Source organism: Eubalaena glacialis, chromosome 11 (assembly GCF_028564815.1).
Source record: "Eubalaena glacialis isolate mEubGla1 chromosome 11, mEubGla1.1.hap2.+ XY, whole genome shotgun sequence".
Lineage (NCBI taxonomy): Eukaryota > Metazoa > Chordata > Mammalia > Artiodactyla > Balaenidae > Eubalaena > Eubalaena glacialis.
In genome coordinates, this window is record NC_083726.1 from 5,409,378 (window position 1) to 5,422,500 (window position 13,123).

At 54.8% G+C, this 13,123-nt stretch overlaps 1 protein-coding gene across 1 annotated transcript in view; it reads right to left on the reverse strand.

Moving 5' to 3' along the window:
• Positions 1 to 7,452: 7,452 nt before the first annotated feature.
• PARVG (parvin gamma) overlaps positions 7,453 to 13,123 on the reverse strand; it is a 21,347-nt gene continuing 15,676 nt past the window's right edge. The window contains exons 11-12 of the mRNA XM_061205691.1: positions 8,190 to 8,262; positions 7,453 to 7,713 (exon numbers count right to left, since the gene is read on the reverse strand). Of these exons, the coding sequence (XP_061061674.1) occupies positions 7,604 to 7,713; positions 8,190 to 8,262 (183 nt within the window). The 3' untranslated portion in view covers positions 7,453 to 7,603. The remainder of the gene's footprint in view (positions 7,714 to 8,189; positions 8,263 to 13,123) is intronic.

Sequence of the window (13,123 nt, forward strand, 5' to 3'; positions counted from 1 at the left end):
TACAGCTGGACTCTCCCAAGGGCTATGCTTTCACTGCTGGAATAAGTTAGTAGCAAAAAGCCTAAAGATGAAAAAAAAAAGCCTAAAGACGGAAAAAGCAAGGACACTAGCCTACATCAAGCTTGGCACCGGGGGAAAAGGAGAAAAAGAATCTCCCTGAAGTCATAACCACCAGCCTGCCCTAATGTAGGTTTTACACCGGCCCTGTTGACCACAAATCCCAGACTAAGACTTTAATTTAAAGGGAGGCAGGGACTTCCCTGGTGGTTCAATGGGTAAGACTTCACCTTCCAATGCAGGGGGTGCATGTTCGATCCCTGGTCGGGGAGCTAAGATCCCACATGCCTCATGGCCAAAAAAACAAAAACATAAAACAGAAACAATATTGTAACAAGCAATAAAGACTTTTAAAATGGTCCACATCAAAAAAAATCTTTATTAAAAAAAAAGGAGGAGGCGACTCAGAGAGACCTTCGGTGTCCCGCTGAAGCAGATGTGAATTATCTCTGGAGGTTCCCATTTTCAGCATAAGCCTCGAAGAATTACCAGTGATTAAGTAGAAAGGACACAGGCAGAGCTCACAGAAGACACAGAGGAAAAAGCACCATGAGTGAGATTCAGCGCAAACAGGATCCGACTGCAGAGACAGGCCCGGGGCCTTAGATCCTCAGACAAGAACATAAAATAAAGATACCTGTGTGTAGGAAGAATTAAAAGGAGGAATCAAGGCTCCCCTGGTGGCGCAGTGGTTGAGAATCTGCCTGCCAATGCAGGGGACACGGGTTCGAGCCCTGGTCTGGGAAGATCCCACATGCCGCGGAGCAACTGGGCCCGTGAGCCACAACTACTGAGCCTGCGCGTCTGGAGCCTGTGCTCCGCAACAAGAGAGGCCGCGACAGTGAGAAGCCTGCGCACCGCGATGAAGAGTGGTCCCCGCTTGCCGCAACGAGAGAAAGCCCTCGCACAGAAACGAGGACTCAACACAGCCATAAATAAATAAATAAAAATTAAAAAAAAAAAGGAATCAAAAATATGAATAAAGAACAAGAGACTATAAAATAGCCAAGAAATTTTGAAAAGGAAGCAAAGAAAACTTCTAGAAACAACAAAAAACTCTATAACTGAAATAAAATAAACGAATTAAACAGCAGAGTCGACACAGCTGTCTTAGTCAAGGTGCCGCCAGCTGCCGTAACCAACACCAAAGAGATGAGAGTTCAAACATTTCTTGATCATCTACAGTTCAAAGCAGGTGTTCCTGACTGGCAGGCAGCTCTCCTCCCAGGGCGATTCTACCTGTGGCTCCAGCACATGGCTCCCAAGATGACCACACTTGTCTGCATCAGCTGGCATCACCTGGGCATCAAGGAGCACTAAAGGGGATACAGGGGACCAACAATGTTGCATCTTACTTTATTCACATTTCATTGACTGGGACTCGGTTACACAAATTGCAAGGGAGGCTGGGAAATGTAGTCTGTCTGCCTGCCCGTCAGGAAGAGGAAGTGGGTTTGGTGAGTGGCCAGGCTGCCTGGACCACGACAGCTAAAGAAAGATGAGGATCCAGGAAATGTTAGCCATGGCTATTGCTTAGCTGATAGCACTCTTCAAAACCCTGCCCATCATTATTTCAGTTAATCTTTATGACTCCCACCTGGGGTTTAAGCTAAGCTGGGAGGATCGTTCCCATTTTACAGAAAAGGAAACTCAGAGACGGGCAGTGACTTGCTCAAGACCACACAGCTGCTAAGTGGCCCAGCTGGGGTTGGAGCCCAGGACTTCCCACGACATCACAGCGCTGTCTCTTGTTCCAAACGACAAGGGGAAGGGGAGAGGTCCTGGAGCCAGTGGTCCTCCATTTGCCTCTGTGTTTTCAGCTGAGGTGGTGAACCCACTGGCCTAGCCCAGGGGCTGAGGGAACCAGCCCAAGTCCAGAGCAGTGAACTGAGTTGAGCTCAGCTTTAACACTGGTGTCCTGGGGTATCAGGGAGGCCAGCTGGGTGGGCTCAAGTAAAGGCAGCAGGTCTGGATGTGCCCGACCCCAGGGGAGGTAAGAGGTCACAGTCAGTGGGTCAGTCAGCAAATATTTACCCAGTTTCTCTGATGTGCTGGGTGTCGTGGGTTCCAACAAGCAGAGCCTGGGTGCAGGGAACATACGAAAGCCAGGTAGGGTTCACCTGATGATCTAGCTCTTTCATGCCTGACCCTGAGCTCCCGGTGTGCCAGGGCCCTGACCCCTCGTCATGGCATCCTCACCAGGACCCATGGGGGGAGGGGCTTTCAGTTCCATTTTTACAGGTGTAGGAATGATGGCGATGGTGATGGTGGTGGTGGTGGTGGTGGTGGCGATGGTGGTGATGATGATGGTGACGGTGATGATGATGGTGATGTCATCTGACGTTACTGAATGCTCTGTGCCCAGCAATGTTAAAACTCTTTAGAGGGATTCTCTTCTTTAACTTTCATAATAACCCTACAAAGAGTAGATTCCTTATTGCTTTGATTGGACAGAGAAGTAAACTGAGGCTCAGGGAGGTAAGTGATTCACCCAGCATCACCGAGCAAGTAGCGGACGGACCCAAGATTCACGCCTCAGAGTCTGATGCAAGCATTGCGCTCTAACCACGGCACCGCGCTGCCTCGTCCGCCACGGGCCGTGAGCAAGGACAGAGCCTCCCTCTGAGCTCTCTCTGTATCCCCAGCTCTGAGCCCCGGGCCTGCACACAGTAGGTGCTCAGGAAGGCCTCTTAGGAATGATTTGTGCAGATGCAAAAATCCCACTTGTGCATAGATGCATCCCCTTTACAGGCAATAAGCATATCAATCGACTTGAAACCATCATAGTGAGATGAATAAAAGCGTGCAATTGTTGGCCAACCCAGGTCTCTTGTCTGGCTCTTCCTGAAAGAATCATTTCCGGGACATCCCTATTGTCTGCTTCCAACCAGCCAGGCCTCCCAGAATCTGCTGTCCCATAGAGCGAGGGGGCGCTGGCTGCTCCCTGAGTCAAGCCCACCAGTGGGCGAGGACCCCACGAGCTCTGAGGTGAGAATACCTGTGATGTCCCTCTGGCTCGGCTGCCCGGGTCTTACAAGGAAGAAGGCCTGAGGCGGGCAGGGATTAGGGGAGGGGAGGTGGCAGCTTCAATCTGTTGCCAAAAGGGGGGTGGGGGGGTGTGGAGGGACGCTTTTCTCCAGACAAGCTGTTCGCTTACCAGCTGACTTTGGTGAAAGAAAAAAATATTCCCAGTGCCATCTGTTCCCAGAGTGAGGCTGGTGTGGGCCTGGGGCTTCCTGCAGCTCGGGCCGCCAGACCCAGTTTCAGAATCTGAGACAGCTGCCCCCTGGATTATTTTGGGAAGCGGCTCATCTCCGAGGCACCCCGGCCTTCGAGGCATTTCCCGTCACTCCGAAGCTGTTTGCGCACCAGCCCAAGATTGCCAGCTCCTTCTTGGGCCCTGGACGGTTTCCAGTTCAGCCCACGGTAATTATCCTGCTTCCAGCTCCTGCTGCAACTCCAGCTGGGGTCAGATTTCGCGGAATGTAGGAGAGAGGGAGGTGAGGGCAGTGGGCTCCCCAGCCATTCCCTTCTCAGGCTTCTTTGTGGGAGCCACTCCGCCCACCCAGCCCAAGCCCTGGGACCACCCCCCAGGCGTCTACCCTGTCCCAGAGCTCATCCCTCCTCCGGACTCTCCCCAAGTGTGCCCCCACCCCTGTGTGAGGGATAAGCTCCAGGGGTAGGTGGGAGGAGGGCATCTCAGGCAGGGATAACAGCATCAGGAGGGCCTGGAAAGACCTTGGGGCTTTCAGGGAATGAACTAAAAGCATTTTGGAAAGGATGCGGTGGGGTAGGAGATAGAACGTGGTCAACAAGAAGATACTCAAAGCCAGCAGCGCCAGGAGGACCCGGAGCCTCAGGGAGCAGGGGCGGTTTAGCGCAGCATGGTAATGGGATCAGGTTCCCAGGACAGAAAAACTCCAACTGCTGCTGTGGAATCGGGGTCAGAGGGGAGAGCGGCAGAGAGCCCCGCTGGGGAATTACTGTACCCGCCCCGATGGATGGCACGGCGAGGGCCTGGACCTCCAGGGGCAGAGAGGAGGAGTTTGAAAGGCGAACAAAGGGCAGAAAGGACTTGGTGCCCCGGTGGGGGAAAGGGGAGGGTCCAGAGCGAGTCTCAGGTCTCAGGAGGTTGGAGGGGCCGGAAAAAGGGCTGGGGAGTCAGGAGGCAGGACAGGGGAAGGGGCGAGTTCTGATGTCAATCAGGTGAGTTTGGGGTGGGAACCCCAAGAGGCCCTGTGTCCAGGGCAGTTCAAAATGTGGGTCTGGTCAAGCAGGAGCATGGTGGTTGCCAGGGGCCGGAGGGAGGGGTGTGGAGAGTTACTGTCTAATGGGTACAGAGTTTTGGTTTTGCAAGATGAAAAGGGTTCTGGAGATGGTGGTGACGTCGGCACACAGGGCGAAGTGAACTTAATGCTACTGAACTGCAAGTGTTACGATGGCTAAAATGGAAAATTTCATTATGTGTATTTTACCACAATAAAAAAAATTTTAATGGACTCAACCCTCCATTAAAATGCAGAGGTATTCAGATCAGATAAAAAGACACAACTATTTGTATCTATAAGAAACCCTCTTTATATATAAAGACACGGATCGTTTAAAAGGAAAAGAATAGAAAAGATCCCCCGCTAACACTAAAAGAAAGCTTGAGTGGCTGTATTAAAATCAGATTTTAAAATCTGATTCAAAGTAAAAAAATAAAGTAAATTTAAAATCTAAAATCAAAGTAGATTTCAGAGCAAGAGATGTTACAAAGGATATCCTTTTACAAAGGATAAAAGGCCGTGACAATCCCCAATGGGCATGCAGTTGGGCACTAGGTGGTCTCCCTCTCTCTCTCTGTTCCCATATCCCCCCCTCTCCCACCGGCCCCCCATCCCAGGTACCCCTCCCTGTACCTGGAGCCCAGCTCCTGTCAGCTGCCCGGGTACCTCCCTCCAGTAAGATTCTCCCTCTCACGTTTCATCTTTTCTCTTCTGGACCCTCCCTGTGGGCATTTAAACAGGCTCAAGCCTCCGCACTCATAAGCGGTCGCATCCCCCGAGGCCCCACTTTCCGTCTTCATACCAGGCTCCCTGAAAGCATGAAATCGAGGCCCCCCCCCATCCCGGCGGTCTTGGCTCCCTCTCTTCCATAGCCCTCCCCCCGAAGGTTGGCCATCCTCACCCTTGTTCAGTTTGACGGCAAATCAGAAAAAAAATTTAAATTGATTTTTGTAGCTCTGTTGAGGAATAATTTACAAAAGGTAAATTTTCCCAATAAGTGTACGATTTGATGAGTTTTGACACATGTGGACAGTCACGTAACCACAACGATCATACATAGAACATTCCCGTCACCCCAAAGTTCCCTCCTGCCCCTACCAGGGTTTCGCCTTTTCTAGCATTTCTTATAAATGTGTAGCCCTTTGTGTCTCATTTCCTTCACTTAGCCTAATGTTGTTGAGAGCATCCAGGCTGTTTTGTATCAACACCCTTTCCTCTTTGTCGCTAAGCAGAAGCCCATTATATGGACACATTCTAATTTGTTTATGCCTTTGCCGGCGATGGACATTTGGGTTCTTCCCAGTCTTTGGTTTTTATGAATAGTACTGCTATTCATGTCTAAGCCTTTGTGTAGACATATGTTCTCATTTTTCTTGGATAAATACCTAGCAGTGAAATGGCTGGGTCATATGGTGAGTGTTTGTATCACTTTATAAGAAATTGCCAAACTGTTTTCCAAAGTAAATGTACCATTTTGCATTCCCACCAGCAATGTATGAGAATTCTAATTGCTCCACATCCTTGTCAACACTTGCTATTGTCAGTTTTTCAATGTAGCCATTCTAGGGGGCGTATAGTGAGATCTCACTGTGGTTTTAATTTTATTTCCCTAATGACTAATGGTATTGAAAATCCGTGTTGGTCAGCTCTGGCTACTATGATAAAATACCATAGACTGGGTGTCTTTAAAATCAGACATTTATTGCTCACAGTTCTGGTATCTGGGAAGTCCAAGATCAAGGTGCCAGATGATTTGGTGCCTGGTGGGGGCCCTCTTCCTGGTTTGTAGGCAGCCACCTTCTTGCTGTGTCCTTGCTGTGGCAGAGAGAGAGCTCTGATCTCTCTTTTCTTATAAGGACTCTAATCCCATCACAGGGGCCCCACCCTCATGGCCTCATCTACACCTAATTATCTGTGAATCAGGAGGTAAGGGGAGCATGCGGACGGTGGGTGGGTTGGAGGGAAGACCACTCTGAGACTGTCTCACACTCAGACACCAGCTCCAAGGGTTCCTTATGTCCCTCCCCATAGGCAGGACATTCTCCACACTCCACCAGTTGCTCTGGCAAAGATGGCCTGGCCCATGCCGGCCCCCTGCCCCAAAGCCCCTCCCCCCAATCCAAGGCTGTCAAACTGTGACAACCCCAGACCTAGTGGGCTCTGTCCTCCACAGGGGCTTGGAGCTGGGAGAGCAGGGAGGAGCCCAGCACCAGCCAGGGTCCACCGCCCTGCCCTCCCCTGTGGGCCCTCCCTACCCCCAGCCCCGCCTGCCCTGCTTCCTCCAGGCTGGTGCCCATCTGATGTCAGCTCTGGGAATCCCTGTTCAATCCTCCCACAGGGACTTTTGCTTTGAGAAATGTATGCAGCAAGTGCTGAGTCTCGCTGGAGAGAGAGAGAGAGACACACACACACACACACACACACAGAGACACACACACACACACACACACACAGACACACACACACACACACACACACACACACACACACACACACGGCAGCTCCCTGGGGACCGACTGGGAGACGATCTGACCCGCTAATCAGCCACAAAGACGTCGTCTCTGTGACTTTTGGGCCAAGCTCACCATCACGGCCGTAGGGCTGGGCCTGGGCCACGGTTCCTCTGAAAAGTAACTGAATTGACTTTCCCAAAGGGCACAGCGGCCTGGTTTTGGAGCCACTTAGGGCTCCTGCCTCTGGAGGGTGATGCTGGGGCCATCACCCCACTCGAGAGGCAGGCGGGCTGCAGTAGCTGAGTGTGGGCAGGCGGGTCTCCGCCGTCAGGTCAACCCTGACACCTGAGGGGCCGTCCGGCTCCAGGGCGGGACCCTCGGCCCCAATGAAGGTCAGCTCCGCTGGGCTCTCGGCTGCCCCAGGGGTGGCCTCAGAGACAAGAGCCCCTCCCACGCCCGCCCTGTGGGGAGAGAGGCTGCGTGGGGGGGGGGGGGGTCAGCGCATATTCATGCACATTTAGCGGGGCCCTTCCCAGGACAACGGCAGGCTCCCCAAATCCCTCCCAGAAATACATTTGTTAAAAGAAACTGAGCGAGGCCAGAGGTTGGCTCAGAAAGAATTCACGCTTAGTGAGTTCAAAGATATTCAGACGGATGGAAACAGCAGAGAGGGAAGGGGGGCTGGGGCGTGCCGCAGGCACACAGGATAAGAGTGGGAGGCCCAGGGGCTGGCTGGACGGCGAGGAGATCCCTCTGCGGCCCTCAGGACCTCCAGCTGGGCCTGGCAGGCAGGCTCTGAGAAGCAGATTTTGGGGGCTGTGACGGTTAATTGGGGGATTCCAGGGGCACCCCGTCCGTGCTTTCTTTCAGCTTGTGCTTGCGAAACAGGCTGTAGAGGACCCGCAGTGTGCTCTTGGCGTCCTTGTTCACGATGTCTGCGGGTCAGGGGAGAGCAGGGCAGGGTTCAGGCCTGGGCAGGGGCCTGAACCGTCCACCTTTGCCCGGGACCAAGGGGTTCCCTGGGACACAGGCCTTCAGTGCTAAACCCGGGAGAAACCCCGGCAAACCAGGACAGTTGGTCAAGCTGGGCCTGAGTCCCAGGACCCATCACAGGGTGTGCCATCTCCTCCTCCTCCTCCCCTGCACCCTCTTGTGGGGCCCCCAACATTGCGACTCCTCCAGGCCTCAGCCCTCTGCACAGCCCATCCCCAGAGACTTCAGTCCCCCAGCTCCTCTCCCCAGGACCATCCTCCACTGGCGTGGGTAGGGGCTGTGGACACAGTGCCCCTCATAGGAAAACTCAGCAAACGCCAGGCAAGAGGCTGCACCAACACACGGCTGTCCCCACGCCCCGTGCCCCGCTCGGTGGCGCTCGCCCGAGGCTGGCTGCCCACGAGTGCCCTGCACTCACCTTCGGGGCTGACGGGGTGGTTGAGAAGACCTTCATCCTTCAGCAGCTCCAGGGCCAGGGTGACGTTGTGTAGCTACAATGACAAGACCCCATCAGATGTCAGCACGATGACCCATCGTGCAGCAAGGAGGCCACCTCTAGTGGGAAAGGCAGTCCCTGAGGAAGACACCCAGCCCAGGGATCAGGGAAGGCTTCCTGGTGGAGGTGACACCTGGGGGTGAGTCCTGCCAGGTGAGGGGACTAGCCAGGGAAGGGAGCATGGGTTCATCCTGATCTTTTCCGAAGCAGCCCCGAAACCCATGAGCAACAGAGACTCCCTCAGGAACAAACAGCTGAGTTCCATGGGTAAAGCATAGATGAGGAGACCGACATTCAGAGCGGCCACAGGGCTCATCTGAGCTCACAGGACGGAAAGTGTCGGAACCAGGTGCCTGCAAAGCAGACTGGGGGCTGGAGTAGCCACCTCTACCCAAGTGCCTGCCCTTTCTGCCACCTCTCTGCCTGGGCTGGCGCCTGAGACACTGCTCCCAGCACTGAGGAGAATGCCCGGGCCAGAGTCAGGCCCACCCAGGTTCGGATCCCCGCTCGGTCCTGGGGAGACTCGAGCAAGTCCCTTGGTGCCTCTGGGCCTCCACTTGCTCCCTGCAAAGTGGGGTCTCCACCATCTCCCCCGATCCAGGACCCTGGGTGGCGGGCCCTGGGGAGCCCCATCAGCCCTCGGCTCAGAGCAGCCCCTCTGTTAGTGGAGTCTTGCCTTTTCACAGATAGTTTCTCCCTGGGGCCTCAGATCCCACCGAAAATACCCCTGCCCTTCTCCTTGAGGCAGCAGGCTGGTGTGGTAAAAAGAGGGCATGGGGCAACGCAGGACGAGCCAGGGATAAAGCTGGCTGAGTCCCCGACTCACTGGCACCTCAAGCAGGTCCTTCCTTCAATGGCCTCAGGCCCACTGTGCTGACTGGATGTCCCAGACTGGTGGCCGGCCATGCCGGTCCCTTCCCTCCCCATCTGCCGACCATCCCAGCCCCAAAGCCCGCTTCAAACAGGCCAGGCAGTTCCCATGGCAACCTAGCCAGGGGCCCAGAGACCCGGCTGGCAGAGCAGCAGATGAGCAAGGCCCATCCGAGGAGGCCGCCCTGCCTAGGCCGCCTGCGGTCACCTCCTGGTGGGTCTGGGCAGATCTGGGTTAGATGTCTGTGCACTCGCCCCACTAGGTCACAAGTCACAGGTCAGACAAGGCACGTGTCCTGCCTGGGCCTTTGTCCCCTCATCTGTACAAGGGGAATAGTGCATCTTCCAGAGGCCTTTCCAAGCTGCCGTGTAGATCCAAGTGTGATGGTGGACACAGGATTGGAACCACAGGGCAAGACTTGAAGGTGGAATAATAATGGCAGAGCCAGGGCTTCCCTGCAAATTCCAGCTGTCTGGGCTCCTACAAGGGCTGGGAAGTGAGGCGTGTAGGAGGGCCTGAATCCCCTGAGAAAGAACTCTGTCTGAGAGGGAAAGGGGCAGGTCACCGTCCTGATCGAAGGGCACAGGGCAGGGTCAGGGGGAGCATCTTCCGCCCACGCCAAGGGCTGCTGCCACATCCCGGGCAAAGGGGCCAGAGTCCTCCATGGCAGCTGGTGCCGTGCAGGGACCACAGGGGTCTGGAAGGCAGTGAGCAGAGCCCTTCTCCACGGGGGAGAGTTGATGGAGCATCACATAGACAGAGGCCCTGAGCTGGGTCCAAGATGCAAGAGAGAGAGTGGCAGAGGCTGGGTCAGCGGCCCAGCAGGGCTGTCCCCTCGAGAGCCCGTCAAGAAGAAGAAACCAAGGCTGTCACAGGTGCCAATGCTCCCAAGCAGGTGAGACACACCTCTGGGGATGTCCAGACCAGGTGGAAGCAAACCTCAGAGTGAGGGGCTAAGACCTCCACTGCTCGTCCCGTGCCTTTGTCCCCAAGTCTTCCCCCAACTGGAAAATTCTGGAAATTGAGGGTTACAACTGGTGCTACTATTCTCATTCTCCTCATGAACACTATTTACAGGGCACACAGAAAGTAAATGTCAGAGTGAGAACGAGACACCCGGGCTGGGTTCCCCCGCCTCGCAGCCCTGCCTTTGATGCACTCACCCTCTAAGCCCGCATCCCCACAGCGTGGTCCAAGGTGCAGAAAGCCAAACAGCTTTGGGAAATGTTGGCTTCGACAAAGTTATATGGAAATCCTCCACTGCAGGACTTCTCAGAGCCTTGAATATGTTTTGGTGTGTCACGAGCCTTCAAGACTGTGCATGTTTTCCCAGGTGACTTGACCGTAGGATCCATTTGTCACAGAGCAGCTCACGGGACCAGTGTCTTGGAAAGACTTCCTTCCCTTATTTAAAAAATATTTATTGAGCATCTGCTATGCGCTGGCCACGCAACAGGGGCAAACCCAGACCCACTGCCTGCCCTCGTGGGATTTGAGAATTGCTGCCATCAACTAGAGCAACGATCGCACTTGTCTCTATGGGTCACACTCCTCGGTGATGATCAGCCTGACCAGGAGCAGCTGCCCCAGGCTCCAGCCTGATCCCACCACGCTCTACCCAAAGCATCATTTTTCTTCTGCGAACAGTTTGAGATGATGAAAGTATGGAGCTGAGAGAAGGTTACGACCCAGAAGGATGCATTCAAATCGTCCCGGGGAGAAGTAATTGCATGTAGAAGGAAGCCAGAGATTCTTGGCCCTGGTGCTTTCATTTCTGCAGAGAAAATGATCGCCTCTCTCCTCCACCCCTACTCCTCTTCCCTCAGGGAATGGCAACCTTTGCCATTGGCAAAGAAGGTCTGATAACGAGAAATTCAATTGCCAGAGGCCACGCTGCGGAGATAACAATTCCTCGGAAAGGGCCGCTGTTCCTGCCCTCTTCAGCTAATGACTTCCTCAGCATTTTTATTACACATTCCTGTGGCTAAGATTTCCTACAATAGTCCATAAAAATGCATTCTTGGGGTCTGAGCTGAGAGGCTGCTTCTTTTCCCCCACATAGATTGTGGCTCATCTTTGGAAGCCGGTCCTGAAGCCGGTCCTAAAGCCGGTTGAGTTGGCAGGCTGCCTGCACACAGGGGCCTTAGAAGTTGGGACGTTTGTCCCTGGCTTGTAACTAACTAGGGGTTGGAGGTGAGCAAATAGTGATCACACCTTGACATCCCATGAAGCCCCAACACCTGAGTAACAGAGAGGGGACCCCTGTGCTATTCTGAGCCCCTCGTCCCCAGGGGGCCTGCGTGTGACCTGCCCATCTCCATCCTCCCACCCTCATCACTGATCACACACAGGCCTCCTGCCTTCCGGATGAAGGTCAGTGCCACGGTCTCAGCCTCGCTCTGACCCACCTAAGCCCCCTGTCCCCGCAGCTCCGGGTGAGCCTCCTTCTTGGCCTTCGAAAGGCTCACCACCTGCCCCCGTCTCCCATGGGGCTCCCCCTGGCTCCCCCGGAAGGACGCAAGGAGGCGGCTCTGGCTTTGGAGACGGACGAGCCTGGATGCCAGTGTGACCTCGACCCTAACTAGTGGTGTGCTCCTGACCAGCTTACTAGCTCTCTCTGAACTCAGTTTCCCCAGAGCAAAATGGGCACGCGGAATAGTTCCTACGCAGAGGCCCGATGTGGGGAGGAATTAGCAAGTTCATCCAGGGAGGCGAGCGCCTCCCTGGCCCCAGTTCTGCATCGTCTCTGCACCACACACCACACAGGGCTCTCCCGCCTCCGCACCAAGGCCGCAGGGCCTCCTCTGGCCAAGAGGATGAAGAGGAAGTGATGGCACCCCAGGTCTGAGCCTGCGCCTTGTGTGTTCTGCTTTGTCTCTGTGTCCCTGCCGTTGCCGTGAAAAAACCATGCCAGGCTCACTGCCAGTCCCAGGGAGGAGGAGAAGCACGTGGCACAGAGCTGAATGGCCCCAGTGACCCCAGCCTAGATGGCCTGACGCCCAGCCCATCCCGGGTGAGTGATGGAGCCCAGCCAAGTCAAGAGCAGCCAAACCCGGCCAACCCGCAGATCCACGAGAATGAAGGATTGCAGTTTTAAGCCACTGGTTGTTTGGGTGGTTTGTTACACAGCATTTTCGTGGCAATAGCTGATTAACACAGTGCCTGGTGAAGGACAAGAACTTAGTAAGTGTTGACCACTGTTTCTACCACCACTAGAGCTACAAACACTGCACTGCTCTAGCCTGTTTGCTTCTCAGCTCTTGGGAATCTGAACCCCAAATCAATCTTCAAGTCAAGAGCACCCCTGCCTCCTGGGAAGGTGGAGATGATGCCCACAAAGATGGCATCTTCCTGCTGCAAAGGGGGAAGTGTGGGCTGAGGGTTGGGTGGCCAGTCCTGGCGTCAGACCAGCCACTGAGTAGCTGGATGGCCCTGGGCATGTCCCACAGCCTCAGTTTTCCCCTCTGTAAAATGGAGATACAACCCTGCCCTGCCTCCCTCGCAGGGGTATGGAGTGAGGGAGAAATGGGATAAAGGGCCAGGTGAGGCCGGAGGCAGGTAGGAACTGCAAGAGAATGTGAGAGTAGCCATGGTTTGGGGCCCTATAGGATGCCCAAGAGCTCAGAGGGGATAAGGTGGTCAGAGCCGACCACCCGGCTAAGGGGGTTGAAGCAAAGCAGGGGGCAGGATGGGCCTAGAGAACGGCCTGGGAAAGATCTGGAGATGCCAGAGGCCCAGGCTGAGTAAGGACCACAGGCGGGCAGTGAGGCTGCGGCCGGGGGTCAGGCAGGCTGGGAAGGCGGGCCTGGAACATTCGGCAGGGGACCGGGTAGGTCAGGCTTGCAGCCAGAAGCAGGGACAGACAGGGCTGCGGATATGTGGGGGCCAGGCAGAGATCGAGCCTGGAACTGGGCCAGGGTCAAGGGTGCACAGGCTCACCCCCCAACCCCAGGCAGGCCTTGAGGTTTGAATCAGCCCCAGGGCC